Source organism: Bubalus kerabau, chromosome 9, assembly GCF_029407905.1.
Source record: "Bubalus kerabau isolate K-KA32 ecotype Philippines breed swamp buffalo chromosome 9, PCC_UOA_SB_1v2, whole genome shotgun sequence".
Classification (NCBI taxonomy): domain Eukaryota; kingdom Metazoa; phylum Chordata; class Mammalia; order Artiodactyla; family Bovidae; genus Bubalus; species Bubalus kerabau.
The window spans coordinates 70555878-70578894 of record NC_073632.1 but is presented as its reverse complement, the minus strand read 5'-3'; the positions used below and the strand labels follow the sequence as shown (position 1 = coordinate 70578894).

At 37.2% G+C, this 23017-nt stretch overlaps 1 protein-coding gene across 5 annotated transcripts in view; it reads left to right on the top strand.

Annotated features, from left to right (window-relative positions):
* The window catches only part of ZNF292 (zinc finger protein 292), a 111400-nt gene that overhangs the window by 33836 nt on the left and 54547 nt on the right, over positions 1-23017 (top strand). For 2 of the 5 annotated variants that reach the window (XM_055535549.1, XM_055535548.1), the window contains exons 2-4: positions 19366-19520; positions 19713-19791; positions 22044-22179. In XM_055535549.1, coding sequence (XP_055391524.1) covers positions 19366-19520; positions 19713-19791; positions 22044-22179 — 370 coding nt within the window. Of the gene's footprint in view, positions 1-19365; positions 19521-19712; positions 19792-22043; positions 22180-23017 lie in introns of those variants that run through there. The other 3 variants (XM_055535550.1, XM_055535551.1, XM_055535553.1) reach the window with 3 other exon arrangements.

The window sequence follows — 23017 nt, the reverse complement described above, 5'->3', positions numbered from 1 at the left end:
CAAGTCCTTGGAGTCCTTTAGGATGGACTGGTTTGATCTCCTTGCAGTCCAAGGGACTCTCAAGAGTCTTCCCCAATACCACAATTCAAAAGCATCAATTTTTCGGTGCTCAGCTTTCTTTATGATCCAACTCTCACATCCATACATGACTATTGGAGAAACCATAGCTTTGACTGGACGGATCTCTGTTGGCAAAGTGATGTCTCTGCATTTTGATAATGCTGTCTAGGTTGGTCATAGCTTTTCTTCCAAGGAGCATCTTTTAAATTTTGTGGCTGCAGTCACCATCTGCAGTGATTTTGGAGCCCAAAAATCTAAACCTGCGTATCTGAGGTTGTATTTCTCCCGGCAGTCTTGATTCCAGCATGTGATTCATCCAACCTGGCATTTTGTATGATGTACTCTGTATGTAAATTAAATAAGCAGGGTGACAATATACAGGCTTGTCATACTCCTTTCCCACTTTTGAAGCAGTGATTTGTTCCATGTCTGGTTCTAACTGTTGATTCTTGACCTGCGTGCTGGTTTCTCAGGAGACAGGTAAGGTGGTCTGGTATTCCCCATCTCTTTGATTTTCCACAGTTTGTGTGATCCTCACAGTCAATTTAGTGTAGTCAGTGAAGCAGGAGTAGATTTTTTTCTAGAATTCTTTTGCTTTTTCTGTGTTCTAGCAAATGTTGGCAATTTGATCCCTGCCTCTTCAAAACCCAGCTTGTACATCTGGAAGTTATCTGTTCACATATTTCTAAAGCCTTGCTTGAAGGATTTTGAGCATTATCTTGCCAGCATGTGAAGTGAGTGCATTTGTATGGTAGTTTGAACATTCTCTGACGTTGCCTTTCTTTAGGATTGGGAAGATACATTGGGTTAGCTAAAAAGTTCATTTGAGTTTTCCATAAGATGGTATGGTAAAACCAAACTTTTTGGCCAAGCCAATACTATTAGAACTAGAGGAATTAATGGGCCATACCATGGCAAGGAAGGGAATAGAAAACTTTGGGGTTGTGATGTTCATGCCACCAAAATGCTGCAAGGAATTAGGCCTTGGATTCTTAGAAATTCTGGAAAGTGAGTGTTATAGCATCCATATTAGAAATTATTTAGGATTTAAAGCTGTCAGACGCTCAGGTTCTGAATGGTCACTTCACATCCTAGAATGAGCGTATGGGCGTGTGAATTATGTCAAGTTCATAATTGATTTTCTTTGAAAATGCAGAAGTGCTACTGAAATAGCTACAAGAGTGGGCCATTGGTCAAGGACAGTAGACTGTGGTATTGGGAAACAAGTGTCTGCACCAGAATAATATGGAAGTAAGATTATGAAATAATTTTGAATTACATCACAAGTAAGAGTGACTTAACCTCAGATATGCAGATGACATCACCCTTATGGCAGAAAGTGAAGAGGAACTAAAAAGCCTCTTGATGAAAGTGAAAGAGGAGAGTGAAAAAATTGGCTTAAAGCTCAACATTCAGAAAACGAAGATCATGGCATCTGGTCCCATCACTTCATGGGAAATAGATGGGGAAACAGTGGAAACAGTGTCAGACTTTATTTTTGGGGGCTCCAAAATCACTGCAGATGGTGACTGCAGCCATGAAATTAAAAGACGCTTACTCCTTGGAATTTTGAAAAGTTATGACCAACCTAGATAGCATATTGAAAAGCAGAGACATTACTTTATCAACAAAGGTCCGTGTAGTCAAGGCTAGTTTTTCCAGTGGTCATGTATGGATGAGAGAGTTGGACTGTGAAGAAAGCTGAGCACCGAAGAATTGATGCTTTTGAACTGTGGTGTTGGAGAAGATTCTTGCGAGTCCCTTGGACTGCAAAGAGATCCAACCAGTCCCTTCTAAAGGAGGTCAGCCCTGCGTGTTCTTTGGAAGGAATGATGCTAAAGCTGGAACTCCAATACTTTGGCCACCTCATGCGAAGAGTTGACTCATTGGAAAAGACTCTGATGCCGGGAGGGACTGGGGGCAGGAGGAGAAGGGGATGACAGAGGATGAGATGGTTGGATGGCATCACTGACTCGATGGACATGAGTCTGAGTGAACTCCGGGAGTTGGTGATGGACAGGGAGTCCTGGCGTGCTGCAATTCATGGGGTTGCAAAGAGTCGGACATGACTGATCGACTGAACTGAACTGAAGAATGACTCATTCAGTTCTCACTGTTTAGGAGAAAGATGATACAAAAATAGCACCAGCATTAAGGGACAAACTCCAGCCTGAGATGCTGAGGAAGACTCGGGAGTTGCCAAGGATGCAGATAAGTGTCAGTCGATTTTTTGAAGTTAGACTTCTGACTAGTTTGGTAGTTGGAAATAACTTCCTTTACCAGTTCTATTCAGAGGAACTTTTTATTATGGATATGTTAATATGTATTCCTGGGAATATGGGTTTCAAATACTTCTTGCCAGTTGTAGCGTTTCATTTTATGTGGGGTTTTGGTGACCAAATACTAAGTTCTAGTGGAACTATAGCTGTCAGCATCTTCCTTTTTGGTTGTGTGTTTTGTGTCTTGTGTAAGAAATCCTTCATTGTCCTTTGAAATACTCTCAAGATCTTGAGATCTTCTCCTGTATTCTTAAAGTATTGCTTTTCACATTTAGATTATTTTATATTTAATCCATTTGGAATATAATTCTGTTATATACTGGGAATTGTAATTTTTTTTCTTCTGAGGAGCTGGTTTTTTCAGCATTATCTATGGAATGATCTGTATATTTCTCACTGATAAAACTAATGGCACATCTGTTATATACCCAAATTTCCATATATACTTAACTCTGTTAAAGCCCTCTAGTTCTCCTTTGTCATCTGTACCTGTACAGATATCATGCACTCTCAATTTCCATCTCTTTAGGATGTCTTTCTATCTGATTAGGGGATATAATCCCACCTGGCTCTTTCAAAATTGGTTTGGCATTTTGTGTGAATTTTAGAGTCAACTTGTCAGGTTATATGAAAAATCCTTATGGGGAATTTCTTCAGCATTCCTTTCACTTTTTATATTAAATTTAGGACATGCTGCTGCTGCTAAGTCACTTCAGTCGTGTCCGACTCTGTGCGACCCCATAAATGGCAGCCCACCGGGCTCCCCCGTCCCTGGGATTCTCCAGGCAAGAACACTGGAGTGGGTTGCCATTTCCTTCTCCAATGCATGAAAGTGAAAAGTTAAAGTGAAGTCGTTCAGTCGGGTCCGACCCTCAGCGACCCCATGGACTGCAGCCTACCAGGCTCCTCCGTCCATGGGATTTTCCAAGCAAGAGTACTGGAGTAGGGTGCCATTGCCTTCTCTGAATTTGGGACATATTGCCATTTAAAAATTTTGTCTTCTGATATCCATGAATGCAGTATCTCCATTTATGCAGGCCTTCTTTTATGTCTTTAGATGAAGTTTCATAATTTTTCCTGGAAAGATCTTATATATATATATATATATATATATATATATATATATATATATATAGTTAGATTTATTCTTAAGTACCTCATGGATTTAGTTACTGTGAATGGTGTCTTTTTAACTGATATTTCTACTTGCTTGCTTGTGAATAGAGTTGATATATTTTTTTATCAGTTTTATATCCTCCAACTAATCTGAATGCTCTTGGACTTCTTATGTATGCATTTTCTGCAGTAATGACATTTTTATTTTTCCTTTTCAGTCTTTATTGTATTCGTTTCTTTTTCTCATTGCTCTGATGAGGCCTACAGCGTTGAGTAGAAGCAGTGATAGCAGGCATTTGTTTTGTTTCTGACTTTAAAGAGAAATGCTGTTAACATTTCACTGTTAAGTATGAGGTTTGCCCTGGCTTTTACTAAATACATTTTATCGAGTTAAAGAGCTCTCCTTTTATTCTTCGTTTCAGAAAGGTTTTGTATTATTCTTTACCTTGAATGGGTTGTATTTTTATCCTGTCCTTTTTTGGTAGTTATTGAGATAATCATATAGCTTCCCTTTAAATCTGTTATAAATTAGTTTAAAATTAGAGAAATCTGTTTATTGGTAAGATAAATCTTCCTGAGTCCAAAATACATTTAAAGCATACATTGCAGTCCTTCCCATTTCCTTTTTTGAACAATTCAGTCCTTGATTCCTTATGGAGAGGAGAGCAAAGTAGGTGTCTGTGGTGGGAGCAGGGTGTTGCATTGGCCCAGGGTGAGTGTCACAGCCCAGGTAGGGTGAGTAGCAGCTCTGTGGGGCAGGAGTCACAGCCCAATTAGGGTGAGGACTCCACAGGGAGTTTGCAGGGGTGGCTGCATGTGGGCGTTTAGAGCTCAAGTAAGATGAGTATAGGTGGGGAAGGGCAGAGCAGTCTGGTTTGGGGCTTCACAAGGGGGGCATTTCCACATAGGGGCAGCCTGGCAGGGGATATCAGTGTCTAAGCAGAGAGAGAAGGAAGAACTACCTGGATACACAGCCAGTTGCAGCATGGTGAGCCCAAGCATTGATGAGGGCTGCGGCTGCTGCTGCTGCTGCTGCTAAGTCGCTTCAGTCGTGTCTGACTCTGTGTGACCCCATAGACAGCAGCCCACCAGGCTCCCCCATCCCTGCGATTCTCCAGGCAAGAACACTGGATTGGGTTGCCATTTCCTTCTCCAATGCATGAAAGTGAAAAGGGAAAGTGAGGTCACTCAGTCGCGTCCAACTCTTAGCGACCCCATGGACTGCAGCCTACCAGGCTCCTCCATCCATGGGATTTTCCAGGCAAGAGTACTGAATTGGGTTGCCATTGCCTTCTGTGATTGATGAGGGCAGGCCCTAACTTAATCAAGTGACCAACATAAACATCATCCATAATGGGACAAATTGAAATCATGTGTTGCTTGATAGGATCCAGTGGGCAGAAATCATCATGCTTCTGTGATATTTCTGCCAAAATTCATGGGTAAAATTATGAGAAAACACTGAATCCAATTTGACAGCTTTTCTACAAGAAGAACTGGCATCTAATCTTTGATAGTGTAAGAGTCCTAAATGAGTCTTTAAGGTTCCACTTAGGACTTAGAGATTGAAGGGACCATGCCAACTAAATGCAGAACATGGTTCTGAACTATATCCTTTTCCGTCCAAGATGACATTGGAATAATTGGCAGACTTGAGTGGTGTCTGAGAGTTAAATGGTAGTAGTGTACTATTTATTCCTGATTCTCATGGTCTTACTCTGATCATGTAGGAAATACACATTAAATACTTGAAAGCCATGGAGCACCAGGTTGGCAACTTACTCCCAAATAGTTCTGGAAAAAAACTTTCTTTATACTGTGTTTTCAACTTTCTATAACTTTGTGATTGTTTCAGTTTGTTTTTTGTTCTTTAATTTTGAGAGTTTATCGCAGGATTTGGTTGGGTAATATTTGGGATTTTAAAATCTGTTTACTAAGTGAGATTGGTCTGTGATTTTCCTTTCTCATATTATGTTTATTCGGTTTTTAGGTTTGTAGCCTTTTGGGGAACTTTTATTCCCTCCCTTTATCCCTTCCTTTCTTCCAAAGGTTTCTTTAGTAGACAATCTGTTTCCTAAAGGATCACTTCCTGGATTTTCCTATAGAAAACCAACTTGATTCTTTTTTAAAAAATGGATTCAGTTTCTTTAGAGAGTAAAGAAACTTTATTATTGAGATAGTTTTAGTAACTTTTTCTAAAACACTTCCCATTTCATTCATATCTTTAAGCTGTTTCATTAAAAAACAAATAGTTAAAAAAAGATTTTTAAAGCTGTTTCAAATAAGGAATAACAGTATATTAAGATTAAAAAAAAAAAACTTGTATTCTGTAGTTTTGGTCCCTTTCTCATTCCTAAGTCTGTTTGTACCTTCTCTTTTTTCTTGATTACTTTTGCCTGAGGTTTTTTTTTTTTTTTTTTTTTTAAAGTCTTTTCAGATGACCAATGTTTGGTTTTGTTGATCCTCTTTGTTGCATTTTTATTTTCTATTTCTTATACGTCTGCTCATATTTTTTATTACTTTTAAATTTTTATGCTTTCTTTGAATTTATTCTCTTTGTCTAATTAACTGCTTAGTTGTTTTGACAAAATTCTGTGTAATAACCACAAAACCCTAGTGACATCTGATAATATATATTGCTCATTTATCTGAAGTCAGGACAGGGTTGGCAAGGCAATCTGCTGGCCTTGGCTGAAGTCATACACAGGTTTAAGGTTGACTGGATGTCAACTGATAGAGGGTGGTCTCAACAGATAGAGGGTGGTTGCTCCCTAGAGCAACAGGGATGACATGTTCTCATCTTCCTGGAACAGCAGGCTAATTTGGACACACCTCCTTTTGATGGTAGAAGCATACAAAGGAGCAAGATTCTTAAACTCATAGATAACGTACTATCACTTCTGCCACACTCTGTTAAAACAAGTCACGTGGGGTAGGAAAATATTCTCTGCCATTCTGAGAGAAGTATTCCAAAGTCATGTGAAAAAGTGTGGATACAAAGAGTGAGGAATTCAGTCTGCCACTTGCCATCCCCAGTGTTTTGCTTTTCCAAGCTTTTTATTATAGAAGAAGTACAAGGATAGTACACTGAATGCCCAGTGTTAGCATTTTGCTATATGTATTTTGTCTCATGCTTTAATTCTCTTTTTTTCCCTTGAATTCTTTAGAGTTAGGCATCGTGACATTGCTCCCTTGTGTTTCTCTCTTAAGTCCAAAAAATGCAGTCATCACACTCAGGAAATTCAATACTGACACAATAATAATAATATTGTCTGATTACAATATATCTTCAGATTTCTCTGTCTCAATATTCTCTGACTTTTCATTTGGTCTTTTTCTAATGCAGCCAGTTTAGCTTTATCACAACGTAAGTATTACTGCCAATCACTTTGCTGTGCAGAATTGCACAACAAAAATCACAAGGCTTATAGGGGAAATGGGGTTAAAGGTACAACACTCAAAACTTCATCAGTGTCACCCATGGAGGCTTGTAAGAACTGCAGTACAATTTTGTATCTAGTGGTTAAGACATACATAACTAAGATAAACGTGGTGCTTTACCTTGAAAAAGACCTATACTTTGTAGGAGTGGTTTCAGAAGGGTTGCAGTTTGTCGGTGAGGTGGTGGGAAGAGAATTCTCTGAAATTGGACAGAAAGTTGAAACCATGTGTGAATAGTTATGGCTCATCACACACCTGGTGAACTGACATAGCTGGTACATATTTGAGTTGTGTGCATTTTCTGTTTTCCTACACAGCTTAGTTCAGCCGGGTGTAGTTTTCTAGTTTCACCTAATGTTTCTCACTAAAAAAGTTACACATATGCAAATAGAAGATTAATGTTTTGCTCATACTGTGTTGGAACAAATTTGCATGTTTTTTTAAGCTATAGCATAACTTAAAGTACAAACATATGCATCTATAAATTTCCCTCTTAAGATTGCTTTAGCTGCATCCTGCAGATTTTTATATATTTTGGCTATAATTTAAATCTGAGTAGTCTCTGATTTCTATTATGATTTCTTCAACCCATGATTTAGAAATACACATGAGGGAGGGATAGATTTGGAATTCGGGGTTAACATGTACACACTCCTATATTTAAAATAGATAACCAACAAGGACCTAGCACGAGGAACTCTTCTCAATATTCTGTAATAACCTAAATGGGAAAAGAATTTGGAAAAAGAGTAGATAACATGTATAACTGAATCACATCACTGTACACCTGAAACCTAACACAGCTTTGTTACTCAACTGTACTCCAATATAAAATAAAAATTCTTTTAAAAAAAGAAATGCTCTTAAAAACTTTCAAATTTGTAGTTTTCTTTGTAGGTGTATCTTGTTAATATTTTCTAACATTGCTTTGTGTTCAAAGAATGTGAAATGTATAATATTCTTAGTTATTTTTGTGACTGTGGCGTAGTGTGGAGTCAGTTTTTGTAAATGCTTTGCATTTTTAAAGATGTGCATTCTCTAATTGCTGAGTAAAGGTTAATATATTTAAATTACCTTATTTTCTTAGCTGAATATTCTATGTTTATCTCACTAATGCAATCCAGACTCTCCCTCAGTTGTATAAATCTCCTCTCAGCTTATTCAGGCACGTTAGGTAGTCTGTTAAGTTCATCTTGAGGAAATTGGTCCCAGAGTCATCTGATATGTGATAGTTGTTTTTCAGGCCCATTGTCTTCTTGGGATGTTTCTTCTTTACTTCTCTCCTGTTTCCCTTGTTCCTAGATATCATTTTCATTCCTTCCTTGGTTTATCTCCCCTCATTTTGATGAAATTCTCTCTTCATAGCATTGTGACAAAAAATATGCCTACAAGTTGAACTTTTTGAGAACTTGCATGTCTGAAAATGACTTTTCCGTCTTAATACCTGTGGTAGTTGGGCAGAAATGATTCCCCTTCAGTTTTTAATGGAGTACCTCATTTTCCTTTGGCTTCAGTGTTGCTATTAAGAATTCTGTTCTGCCCCCAGTCTTGTCTGAAGTTTGTTTTGATCTTTTCTGTCCTTGAGTGTCAGAATTCTATGAAGTAGTGCTTTGATACAGGTCTAATTTAAGTGATTGTGCTGCACACTCAGTGGGTCTTTCAATTCTTAGAATTTGTGTCCTTAGATTCTAGGAAATTAACTCGAATTAGTTCTTTGATTTCTTCCCCTCCGTTTTTCTGTTCTAATTTCTGGAATTCCTGTTGTTGATTTTGAGATCTCTAGTGCTCTTCTCCAGATCTTCTTATCTTTTCTTTACTATGCCTTTTAATTTGGGGGTAAATTTCCTGAATTTACCTTCCAACTCTTTGATTGAGGTTTTCATTTCTGCTATTATATTTTTAATTTAAATCTTTTTTCTATAAATATTCCTTTATGATATGGTATTTTTATTCATAGGTCTAATACATTCTCTGACCCCTAAATAGTAATGATAGTTTCTTGAAATTTTGTCTTCTTGTATACTCCAAGTTTCCTTTTAAACTAATATGTTTTAACCTCTTGAGTGGTCCTTGGTTACCTTTCTTTAAAGGGGTGTGTGTGTGCATGAGTGCTCAGTCATGTTCAACTCTGCAACACCATGGACTGTAGCCCACTAGGCTCCTCTGTCCATGGGATTTTCTAGACTGGAATACTGGAGTGGGTTGCCATATCCTTCGCCAGGAATCTTTCTGACCAGAGAAAACTGCATTGGCAGGTGGATTCTTTCCACTGAGTCACCTGGGAAGCCCCATTTAAAGGTATACTACCAATAAACCGACTGAGAACTCCAAGTGGGATTTGTTGTGACCTTCACCATAAGGGGATTCAGCTGTTGTCTTTTCATGGTGGAAGACTTTGTTTCAGAATCTTTGGGTCTTTTCTCTTGAATTTCCTGAGAATGACTCAGCTAAGGAGATTTTGGCAATTTTGAGGAGAAAGGAACTCAAGAAGGGAGGTTGTCTCTATAGTCCGTATTTGGAAAACTCAGCAGTGGCCACAGGACTGGAAAAGGTCAATTTTCATTCCGATCCCAAAGAATAGCAATGCCAAAGAATGCTTAAACTACCAGACAATTGTACTCATCTCACACGCTAGTAAAGTAATGCTCAAAATTTTCCAAGCCAGGCTTCAACAGTATGTGAACCATGAACTTCCACATCTTCAAGCTGGATTTAGAAAAAGCAAAGGAACCAGAGATCAAATTGCCAACATCCATTAAATTATTGAAAAAGCAAAAGAGTTGCAGAAAAACATCTATTTCTGCTTTATTGACTATGCCAAAGCCTTTGACTGTGTGGATCACAATAAACTGTGGAAAATTCTGAAAGAAATGGGGATACCAGACCACCTGATCTGCCTCTTGAGAAACCTGTATGCAGGTCGGGAAGCAACAGTTAGAACTGGACATGGAACAACAGACTGGTTCCAAATAGGAAAAGGAGTGCGTCAAGGCTGTATATTGTCACCCTGCTTATTTAACTTCTATGCAGAGTATACATCATGAGAAATGCTGGGCTGGAAGAAGCACAAGCTGGAATCAAGATTGCCGGGACAAATGTCAATAACCTCAGATATGCAAATGACACCACCCTTATGGCAGAAAGTGAAGAAGAACTAAAGAGCCTCTTGATGAAAGTGAAAAAGGAGAGTGAAAAAGTTGGCTTAAAACTCAACATTCAGAAAACTAAGATCATGGCATCTGGTCCCATCACTTCATGGCACATAGATGGGGAAACATTGGAAACAGTGACAGACTTTATTTTTTGAGGCTCTAAAATCACTGCAGATGGTGACTGCAGCCATGAAATTAAAGGATGCTTGCTCTTTGGAAGAAAAGTTATGCCCAACCTAGACAGTATATTAAAAAGCAGAGACATCACTTTGCCAACAAAGGTCCATCTAGTCAAAGCTATGGTTTTTCCAGTAGTCATGTATGGATGTGAGAGTTGGACTATAGAGAAAGCTGAGTGCTGAAGAATCGATGCTTTTGAACTGTGGTGTTGGCAAAGACTCTTGAGAGTCCCTTGGACTGCAAGGAGATCCAACCAGTCCATTCTAAAGGAAATCAGTCATGAATATTCATTGGAAGGACTGATGCTGAAACTGAAACTCCAGATACTTTGGCCACCTGATGCTGAAGAACTAACTCATTTGAAAAGACCCTGATTCTTGTAAAGATTGAAGGTGGAATAGAAGGGGATGCCAGAGGATGAGATGGTTGGATGGCATCACCAATTCGATGGACATGAGTTTGAGCAAGCTCAGGGAGTTGGTGATGGACAGGGAGGCCTGGCATGCTGCAGTCCATGGGGTTGCAAAGAGTCAGACACGACTGAAGCTATTGAACTGAACTGAATGCTCCCCACATCTCATGCAGATATCTTTTTTCCCCTCTACTTCTCTCCAGAATAAACTACTGGGGATTGTGGTGGTGCCCAGCTTGGGTCACCTAACTATAGAGAGGGATGCAGAAATCAGAGGGGCCACCTGCCTACACAGTCCTGTCATTCTCGGTCTCACCTTTGCCTCATTGCCAGAGGCACCAAATGCTCTGGTTCTGGAGCCCTTTGGTGATTGCGAAGAATTAGGTCTTTACCTAAACCCTACTTAGGAGTCATTTTTCTCAGAGTGCTAATCTTACATATGCTTTCCAGTGTTTAAAGTTTTGTTTATCTTTCCCCTACTTCTGTTTTCTTAGTCCTTGTAAGTTTATGTCACTTAAAAAAAATCACTCTTGGTTTAGTGAGGTTTGAAGGGAGCAAAGTACAAATTGTATGTGTCTAGATCCACCGTTTTCACACAAAACCTTAAAGTAACATTTAGCAAGTTTGAAATTCTGAAAGAGTATCACCCACACTCATGCTCAGTGGGTACAAAAAATTGAAAACCCTGTTATTTCTTCCACTTCTGTCCAGTGGAGTTTTCTGGAGGTTACATGATATGTGATTTTGCAGCAGATTAAATGCAGAGATAGATACGGGAATCCTCCTCTTTTCTGTTAAGTCAAACATTGAAGAGATTTGAAAAATGTAAAAAGGCCACTCTTCTAATTTTTTGAAAAAGATTTTTCATTAAAAATACCATGTTGATAGAAATATAGGATGAGTTTCTTGTTATTTAAAATCCATTTATAAGTATATAATTAAACATCTCAGTTTTCATTTCTAATTCTCATGTGGTGAAAATCAGTAGTTACAGCCTTCATAAACACTTTGGATTTCTCAGTAATTTTTAAGAAAGTAAAGGGTTATGAGGTCAAAATTTTGAAAACATGTGCTCTAGAGAATCATAGATGTAAACTGAAATTGGACCATGTTTTTAACAATATAGACATATCCAACACTCCAGTCTTATCTTTACATAGCACAATAGTGTAATTTAATCCTCATGCTTATTAGATTGAACACTCCTGTGGATTTGTTCTTCTTTTGTTTTTTTCTCCTAATAATCATGAGAGGAACTAAATGAAGCTTCTGGAAGTTACAATCTATACTGTTGTTATCCCTATAGATATTCTGGTCTCTGCTGATTTAGATAATAATAAATCAGCTTGGCCAGAATATTGAATGTGCATTTTTGTTCCCTAGGGAACAAAATTGGTTCTCAGGGAGTAAAAAGAATTTTAGATATCATAGTAGTATGTGGTCCATAAACAGATATATGGTACATTTGTGGTCTTACAGTTTCATTGGGGGTGAGGGCGAGTTAGGGAAAAAAGTTAAGTCTCCATAGGAGCAGATGAGAATGAAAAAGAGGTTGAGAAACACTGTTTTAGAGATCCTGCTGGAATATGACCCTTTAACCTTTCTTTTGCTTGTATTTCTTTCTCAGATCCGAGGCTTGCTGCCTAATACACAGAATTGGGGTGATGGCAATAGTTAACTTGTGGGAATCCACTAGGTCCCTTCAAGAGGGAGACGCTAGGTGAGGATTCCAGCAACCAGAGAACTAGTGCCTCAGCTTCAACCAGTTGTTGCAGGGCTGGACTATGAACCCAAGGATTCCAAATTTTCCAAATTAAAAAAAATTAGAAATCCAAATTCTCTGTAAACTTATGATTTCTAAATGTTAGAAGCTAAAATAATGTGTAAACAATATGCCCATCAGTCAAAACCTCTGAGAATCACCAGTTTAGGGACTCCCCCCCAATCCCCACTAGTATAGTCTCTTTTGGCATGATGGAATGTGTCTCCCTAAGTATGACTCCTTTATTTATTGCATTCTAAACTCAGAGCCATTTTGCTGCTGCTTGGGTAACTTCAGTGATAGAGCCTCCTGTCCCAGGAGGCCAACCTGCTCAATTTTTAGTTAACTCTGTTGCATGGTCAGTCTGATAGGAAGCAGAGATTTATCTTAAAACTTTAACCTAGTGGTCTTGGTTTATCCTGTGAGACCACAAAGAATAAGACTAAAACTCTGGTTTTGTGCGACAAGTCTTCAGATTTGTTACTTTGGCTCTGAATCAGCGCTTTATTTTTCCAGAAATGTAGAGCACAGTATTTGAGAATTTGGGCTCTGAAGTCAGACTACTAAGGTTTGAATCTCCTCTCTGTGTCTAGTTCTGTGATCTTAGGACTTATTTATTTTATACCTTTGTCCATTTTAATACCAGCATATGACTGTAATTTATCTAATTGGTAATAGGTATTACATGTCTGGTATATAGTAAATATTCAGTAAATGTTGTTTATTTCCCACATTAAGCATCTGACCCTTAGTTCCATCAGTCATTCTTCAAGCTGTGCTGTGCTTAGTTGCTCAGTTGTGTCTGACTCTTTGCAACCCTATGGATTGTAGCCACCCAGGCTCCTCTGTCCATGGGGATTCTCTAGGGAAGAATACTGGAGTAGATCGCCATGCCCACCTCCAGGGGATCTTCCCAACCCAGGAATTAAACCCAGGTATCCCACATTTCAGGTGGACTCTGAGCTACCAAGGAAGCCATTCTTCATAGACCACAGGTTTAAATTTGCTTACTAAACTTATAGTTTACTCATTAATGGAAGCAGTCTATGCCTTGTAGGAAAACTTACAGATTTCTTTTCCTATCTCTTCTATACTATTTCCTCCCATATGCCTCTCCAAACCAGTTCACTATAACTTTTATCTTTGTTCATTTCTGTATGTAAAGCACCACACACAGGCACACAGACTTACTCATTCTTGAACACAAGATCATTGGAGGGACAACCAAAGTGTGAGGTTTAGGCCGTCCCCACTTGTAATAGAACCCTGATTTTGCTCACACATTTTGATTTTAAAATAGGAACCTTGGAGAGTGCCATTTGATTGGTTTAAAAGTCAACCATGGAGTTCCTTTATACTGTGTGATTTTTTTTTTAACTTTTTATTTTGTATTGGAGTATAGCAGATTAACCATGTTGTAATAGTTTCAGGTGGACAGGAAAGGGACTCAGTCATACATACACATGTATCCATTTTCTCTTAATAGCTCTGTGATTTTTGGCATAGGCATGTGATGAAATTCTGGTCATTGAGACCTGAGGAAAAATTTACTGATAGAATTGAGCTTGTGGTTTCTGGAAAAGGTTTCTTTGTTCCTTAAAAAGATTGACATGAAGTGGTGGTCTCATCTTCTGGCTATTGCTGAGACCTGGGGATTGGGTGGGAGTACCACCTGAGGATGGCAGAGTGAAGGCAGAGATGGGTCCTTGGAGACATTGTTGAGCTGCTGAACTAGCCAGTCCCGCAACCTGTCCTTCCTCTAAATTTCTTATTATGTGTGAAACTTTTCTTACTGATTCTGCTGCCTTGAGTTGGATTTTCTTACTTTCACCTGAAATATGGCTGGCAAATTGGATAAATAATCCATAACCTCATAAAATTAGGAGGAATAATTGAAATAATAAAGTAATCTTCAGATTTACAGTTCTGTGACATTGCCACAAACAGTATGTGAGTGGACAGAATGTTTCATAGAGAGTGAGGCTACCTGGCTTTGCTAATTACTGATTCAGTTAATATTCGAATTGCAGGTCACTCAACTTCATAAAACAAAATTAAGTGATATTTAAGATTTTTCTGATTATGCGTAAAGAATATTATTCTGGAATTCCTGCCTGAAATGGAAGGTTTTGTATAGATTAAGGCAGTAGATATAAATAACTTTTTTAGTTGAAGAAAGCGTTATTTATTAGCCAGTCATGTTGGGAATGCTTCCAGTTCCACAGTGGTTCTACTAATTTTAGTGTCTTGGGAAACAAAGGAAGCTCTACTATCAGTACACTAACCAGCTTGAATATCATCTCATAGCTTTGTAAAAATAGGTATTTGTTTTTTAAACCAACTTTGAAACTTATTCCCCTGTAAGTCATCAGTATGAGCATGTCGTTAGTTTTCTTTTTCATACCATCTCATCATCTGCTGTGATCCTTTTCTTCTACCCTTTCCCCAGTTACTAATACACTTAGTCCCAGACCACTAAGCAGCCACCTAAGAGCTCTGCTTTTCACGAGACTCTTTCTCTCCCTCTTTCTTCATCTATAAATGAAGTGAAAATATATAATTTTTAAGGTGCTTTATGGTTCTAACATTCTGTGATTTGTCAGTTATTTTTCTCATCAGTTCAGGCCCTGTTATACCTAAAATAACTCATCTTTGGTTATAACTAAAGTTAAGAAATGTTTCACCTCAGGACAGTAGAACTCACTTATGTAAAGGAAAAAAGGTAATGCATTAAATACCCTGTGCAGAGCCAGGATATCAAGAAATGTAGAGCCTGGGCAAAATGTAGATATATATACACACATGTAGATATATATAGTTTTTTAAGGTTTTTTTTGGAAGGGGATTGATTGGGAGACAAGAAAAGGAAGAAACTTATAACTTCAAAACTTTTGGGAACTCAGTACATTATTTTCTTTTCCAGGAAAAGTTACAACTATTACAAGATTGATTCATTACTGCAAGAGAACTAATAGGGGAAACCTAAGTGTTTGATCAAACCCATATTAACATTTGCCAGGCATGAAATTCCTTGACATCTACACTTCTTTTTCCAGAAAAAGGAAAATAATGTTTAATGATCTTCAGTAGAGAGACAGGTGCTAGGTGAAGTAAGAATTATACGCATCAGTTCAGTTCAGCTGCTCAGTCGTGTCCGACTCTTTGCAACCCCATGGACTGCAGCATTCCCAGCCTCCCTGTCCATCACCAACTCCCAGAGTTTACTCAAACTCATGTCCATTGAGTCAGTGATGCCATCCAGTTCTCTCATCCTTTGTCATCCCCCTTCTTCTCCCGCCTTCAATCTTTTCCAGCGTCAGGGTCTTTTCCAATGAGTCCGTTCTTCACATCAGGTGGCCAAAGTATTGGAGTTTCAGCCTCAGTCTTTGATTTCCTTTAGGATGGACTGGTTGGATCTCCTTGCAGTCCAAGGGACTCTCAAGAGTCTTCGCCAACACCACAGTTCAAAAGCATCGATTCTTCAGCACTCAGCTTTCTCTATAGTCCAACTCTCACATCCATACATGACTACCAGAAAAACCATAGCTTTGACTAGATGGACCTTTGTTGGCAAAGTGATGTCTCTGCTTTTTAATATACTGTCTAGGTTGGGCATAACTTTTCTTCCAAGGAGCAAGCATCCTTTAATTTCATGGCTGCAGTTACCATCTGCAGAGATTTTAGAGCCTCAAAAAATAAAGTCTGTCACTGTTTCCATTGTTTCCCCATCTATTTGCCATGAAGTGATGGGACCAGATGCCATGATCTTAGTTTTCTGAATGTTGAGTTTTAAGCCAACTTTTTCACTCTCCTTTTTCACTTTCATCAAGAGGCTCTTTAGTTCTTCTTCACTTTCTGCCATAAGGGTGGTGTCATTTGCATATCTGAGGTTATTGACATTTGTCCCGGCAATCTTGATTCCAGCTTGTGCTTCTTCCAGCCCAGCGTTTCTCATGATGTACTCTGCATAGAAGTTAAATAAACAGGGTGACAACGTACAGCCTCGACGTACTCCTTTTCCCGTTTGGAACCAGTCTGTTGTTCCACGTCCAGTTCTAACTGTTGCTTCCTGATCTGCATACAGGTTTCTCAAGAGGCAGGTCAGATGGTCTGATTATTCCCATTTCTTTAAGAATTTTCCACAGACTCTATTTGTTTACTTCCACTGTATAATCGTAAGGAATTTGATTTAGGTCATCATATCTGAATGGTCTTAGTGGTTTTCCCTATTTTCTTCAATTTAAGTATGAATTTTGCAATAAAGAGTTCATGATCTGAGCCACTGTCAGCTCCCCATCTTGTTTTTACTGACTGTAGAGAGCTTTTCCATTTTTGGCTGCAAAGAATATTATCAGTCTGATTTCAGTATTGACCACCTGGTGATGTCCACGTGTAGCGTCGTCTCTTGTGTTGTTGGAAGAGAGTGTTTGCTGTGACCCGTGCGTACTCCTGGCACAACTCTGTTAGCCTTTACCCTGCTTCGTTTTGTACTCCCAAAGCCAAATTTGCCTGTTACTCCAGGTATCTTTTGACTTCCTACTTCTGCATTCCAGTCCCCTGTAATGAAAAGGACATATTTTGGGGGTGTTAGTTCCAGAAGGTCTTATAGGTCTTCATAGAACTGTTCAACTTCAGCATTACTGGTCAGGGCATAGACTTGAATTACTGCAATATTGAACATTCTGCATTTCAGACTCTTCTGTTGACTGTGATCGCTACTCCATTTCTTCTAAGGGATTCTTGCCCACAGTAGTAGATATAATGGTCATCTGAGTTCATCTGGAATTCATGCATTCCAGTCCATTTTAGTTCGCCGATTCCTAAAATGTTGATGTTCACTCTTGCCATCTCCTGTTTGACCACTTCCAGTTTGCCTTGATTCATGGACCTACCATTCCAGGTTCCTATGCAATATTGCTCTTTACAGCATCGGACTGTACTTCCATCACCAGTCACATCCACAACTGGGTGTTGTTTTTGCTTTGGCTCTGTCTCTTCATTCTTTCTAGAGTTATTTTCCACTGATCTCCAGTAGCATATTGGGCACCTACCGACCTGGGAAGTTCATCTTTTCAGCGTCCTGTCCTTTTGCCTTTTCATACTGTTCATGATTGGTGTTAATTTCAAAAAACTTGAATGTGTGAGTGAAGTCATCCTGCATCATATCATCATATCATAAAATAACCAAAGTGAAGTGTTAAACACTCAGTGTGTCTGACTCTTTGTGACCCTGGAGACTGTAGCCTAGCAGGCTCCTCTGTCCATGGAATTGCCCAGGCAATAATACTGGAGTGGGTAGCCATTCTCTTCTCCAGGGGATCTTTCTGACCCAGGGATCGAACCCGAGTCTCTTATGTCTCCTGCATAACCAAGCCATGACAACATTTGCACATTTAACGTTTTTTAGACACAGAACATCTGCTGAGTTTTATTCCTAGAAGTAGAAGGATAATCACAAGACCATTCCAGAATGCAGATTTTTTCCATTCAATTGGTAGGTTTTGTTTTGATTTTTCCAAGTCCTATTGAGAGAGATTTGTACTGACAACTCTATAAACACGTGGTATTTTTTCTAGTACCACTTCTCAGACTCTTTTAACACCAAATAGATGTCCTACAATTCAATTCAATTAGGTCATACTCCACAGGTAAAGGGCTCAATCCCACAAGACTGCTCTTGTTTCACATGCCAGTTCCAAGGACTAGGCCTTCAGGTAATTTGTACTTCTGTCCAACTTGGAGAGGGTCTGGGTTTAGGAATATATATACTCAGAAAAAGTAACTTGTTACTATGTTGTTCTTCAGTTCACCAGATTACCTTTTCTATTCTTCCTCCTCTTTGATGGCTTACTACTTCTAGTAGTTATAGGGTTGTAGAGAGGACAAGGTAATAAGTGTTTTCTTTTGAGTGTTTGATAGTAAAATATAATTCTGTCCTTCCTACTTTCCTCCTTGCACAGTTTTAAAAAGCTTCCTCTGTATGCCAGAGGATACAAGCAGGACCTCATGGAGTATTCCTTCAAGATGCCCTCTTTTCTAGGAAATAGCACCTAAATTTGCCATGTGTTGATGAGTCTTAAACCTTGAAGTGTGAGAAGGCCACTAATTGTGGCCATCTTCTATATTATAAAAACATTTAATTAGAGTTCTACTTCATTTAGCATAATTGTAGAACCTTTTAGATAGTTTTTAGTAAGTTAACTATTTTAATAGTTGTAGAACAGGTGTGTGTCTAATTACTGCTGCCAGTTTCTTCCATTTCTTACTTCTGTAGGATAAACAGCATTTTGATTTTCCTTGTAATAATTTTGATGAGGTGAAATATTTGAACTCTACTTCATTAAGGAATAGTGTTCTTTATTTTAAAAAATAAGCGCTTTATTATAAAAATTTCTTGAACTTATAATCATTAAGTCTTTAATAATGATTTTATGTATGTTGAACATCTTTAGATTCATTTTTTTAATGGTAAAACTTGTCATAAAACAGTAATTTTTTATAACTGAAAATACTTCATGTCTTTTCTGGCCATAATGTGATTCATTTATTGTTAGATGTTGAGTTTTATGTTCCTTGAATGAAAAATAGAAAACATAAATATTTGAAATTCTTCACTGCATGCCTGCTCAAATATAACTTGCCCACACATCTTCTTTTTAAAATAACTTTTAAATCTCTGAAATTTGGGGGTGAAAGATGGCATTTTGACTCAGAAAGATAGAAGAGAATGCTTACACTATTTAAAACCAGACTTCATGAAATGATGCTATTTTTGGATGAATTAACACTATTATTTTCTCCTACAAAGAGCTGCTGGATTATGGCTTTATTACTTTTAGTATTTTAATCAGTATAAACTGCTTTTTGTTTTTCAAAATTTCCTGGGGAGGAAAGAAAAACAGTTGATTTGTCAATCTGTATTTTGATTTACATTGAATACTTTTTATTATTCCTTCCAAACAGACACTCCTTGAATATGCAGAGAAATGGAAAACTTCAGAAGATCCTTTACCTTTATTGGAGGTATACACAGTGGCTATCCAAAGTTACGTTAAAGCCCGACCTTATCTTACCTCTGAATGTGAAAATGTAGCTTTGGTTCTGGAACGCTTGGCATTGTGAGTAAACTTTTGAGTAAATAAAAAACTTAGATTAAGCTTTTTGTTTTAACTCTGCATCTCAGGTCTTATGATAGTTTAATTTTAAATAGATTCATTATGGAGGCTCTACTGATAATATTAGAATTATTTATCTTATTTTACTTTAAATTTTAATAATTATTTGTATCCTTACAACTTCTTGTTTTTTAGAAGCTGTGTTGAACTTTTGCTGTGTCTGCCTGTTGAATTATCTGATAAGCAGTGGGAGCAATTTCAGACACTGGTGCAGGTGAGACTATTTACCTACTAGATTTAACATAGGTATATCTTATGGCGATTTTCTTTATTCTGAATAAATTATTTAGTTAAAATTTAAAAGATTTAAGTGATGACAAACATTAATTGCTGTTCTTATTAACAGTGATGACTTGCACATAGTCAGTACTCAAGATGTTTATTAAATGAATATATACATTTAAGTAGATTGAGTATTGCACAGTTCTTTAAGATCACATTAGAACTTTGCCACAGCAGTAAAAGAACACAAAAGAAAATGCCCTCATTTGTGTTTAGAAACAGTTTAATTGCTGAAAATTGTGGTGTGCTTTATAAGAATTTAACATATCTCATTTAATCCTTATGAAAACTTTGTGGGGGTAGGTATATTTTTCCCATTTTAAAGGTGAGGAAACTGAGGCTCAATTCTACAGTATTTATTGGCCCATACTTATACAGCTAATATCAGAGTAGTAATTTGAACCAAGATTCTTTATTCCATAGCCCATACTTTTTCTCCTGTATCTGAAAACACATGCTTTATCTCTTTTACTTAGTGCTGTTATTCTACTTATAAAAGTACTACATAGTTTAGCACTTAGTTGTTTTGGAGTATTTCAAGAATATTAAATTTTGTTTAAGCACTAGATTGTGCTGGATATATTATAGCTTCGAGTAAATTTTGATTAATTGGTTAGTTTAAAAGAATGTTCCTGCCAGCTAATCTCAGAAAGTATAGTTTTCTCTCTATTCCTCTAGCCAGAGTTCTTAAAATACCTTTTGGCCTTATGTTTTTCCATAGAAGAAATATAAAAGTAGATTAGTCTCAGATTTTAGAAGCATGTGAAATAAACTATAGTTAGGCAGAAAAGTCAACTTTTCTGTTTTAATATTAAATATTAAAATCTATGTCAAGTGCAAAATTCTTGAAGATAGGATTCCTGTCTTTATACCATAGGATTTCACATAATATTTTACACATAGAGATACTTAATAACTGTTGAAAGTGTCTTGTCCTGTTTGTCACATTGCAACTAACTTTTTGATCATGCAGTTTCTACTTCAGCATATCAATAACTTGTGTCTCAGGTTTTTTCCCCCAGCAAGTGGTTATTTTTAGGTAAATGATTGTTTCAGAACTATTTTCATAGTTTGGTACTCACATACACTCTACCACAGAATTAATTAAGTAGATAGTTTATATGCAAATATAATACTGAATTCCTCATACTAATTTTATTGTTTGTCAGCATAAGGTAAACTTTGAAACTTTCCTTTTTGAAACAGTAGTGCTACTTGATACTTTTCCATGTGGATTAATAAGAAGGAAATAACTAAATCCCAGTATGGTAGCTCTCAGCAGTTGCTCAAAAAAAAAAATCTTAAGGCACTTGAACTTGTTTCAGTGAGATTTTTTATGGTTTTGAGGAATAGATTTTTAATACAAATACAGCATGAGCTTTAAGAGTTTCCATGACACTTTGCTTTCATTTCAGAGCTTCTTTGGGCTTATTTTATACTGGGTTAACTACATTTATTTTATTTTGCCTGTGTTTTAACTCAACATTTCTCTACCCCCCCTAGAGGATAAGCCCCAGAAACGCAGGGACTAGTTGCTCTCTTCCCTGGTACTTTGCCCACAGAAATTCTCAGTAAACAGTTTCTGAATTGAATTAAAATTTTTGGTCTTTTGTGGCCTGAAAAATATGCCAGTTGCACGAACACTTTAAAACAAGTAAGCAAGGTTCAGTGTCAGCTTTAATAGGATATTGTTAAGACTATGCAGTCTTACAAATGTATGAAAAGTCATACATTTAGTTGTTTCCCTAAGTCCCTTTTATTGAAATAACGTGTATATAAGTTGTCATTTAGGCTTGATGTAATTTGTCATCTGTTAATGGTAGAAGTTTTTTGGAAATTTTTTTTTACTAACAGAGGATATAAAATGTATAAGGTCTTTCATGGTATGGATATTCTGATAGCTTCCTCGAGAAATAACTTTGCTGTTGGTTTAGATCTTGGGGGAAAAATAATATGAACTTATTTCTAGAAATATATTTTATTTATTTAAAATTTATAATTAGTATAATTCTTATTCTTGAGATTCATCTTAAAAATCAGAAGGATGCAGCACTTTGTAATGTGACATGAAAATTTTAAGATTAAAGTCTTATTTTTCAAAAGTTTAGTATTATATTTAAAGGCTGATAAGCTTGCTTTTGAAAATCTGTTGTAATTCTTTGGATGTTTATTTAATATTTATAGGTAGCTCATGAAAAGCTGATGGAGAATGGCAGCTGTGAATTGCATTTTTTAGCTACTCTAGCTCAAGAGACTGGGGTGTGGAAAAACCCGGTACTGTGCACTATTCTTTCCCAGGAACCATTGGATAAGGATAAAGGTAAATTTTCTAGAGAGAAGAGAGAAAGAAAAAAGAATCATTAGACTAGAGAAAATAAGTACTTAAAATTGTTTTGATATAATCCCAGAATATTCCAAGAAGGACCATTTTGTTTAAGTTTTATATGAGGTGCTTGAGGCCCTTCACTTTTTTTTTTAATTGGGGGAAGATGTATTTATAGGATTATGTAATCTTAGGGTAACAGAGAAACTCTTTTTTTTTCCTCAACATTATTTTATCAGAGGAATTCCCTCTAACATCTGACAGGTGGCAATCTAGCTTATACTTGATAACTTATTTGACAGATGGAGAAGCAAAAGTAGGGTAGTGAAATGATTTTTCTCAAAATAGATAAGAAATTAATGCTAGTAACTCTAAAGTCTTGTGCCTCTAAGATTAGTACTCTTTCTTAAACAGTTTTTTTCTCAGACTTATTTTATCCTGCTTTGTTATTATTATATGGGCTTAGGCAATAAAGATCCCGGTTAAACTGACAGGTATCCTACTAGATAGATGGCTAAACCACTAATATGTATAACACTTAATGTTCAGAGTTGAAAAACTGTATGTGCTGTGAAGAAGAGCACATATTATTATCTTTGGTATTGAGATTATTTAGGAAAGTGCTCAGATTTCCCAAGGTATTTAACTAGAGAAATAAATAAGCTTCTTCCATTGTCGCTTTTCGTGTTGGTTGATGGCAAAGCTTAGGCATTTTGCTATGTGATAGCAATTTCTGATTTAGAAAGGAGTAAACTCATTATTTGTTAACTCTTCTGGTACTTTGATATTTACCAAAAGACTTCTCAGCTAATCTCCAAACTTCTCATCAAGCTGA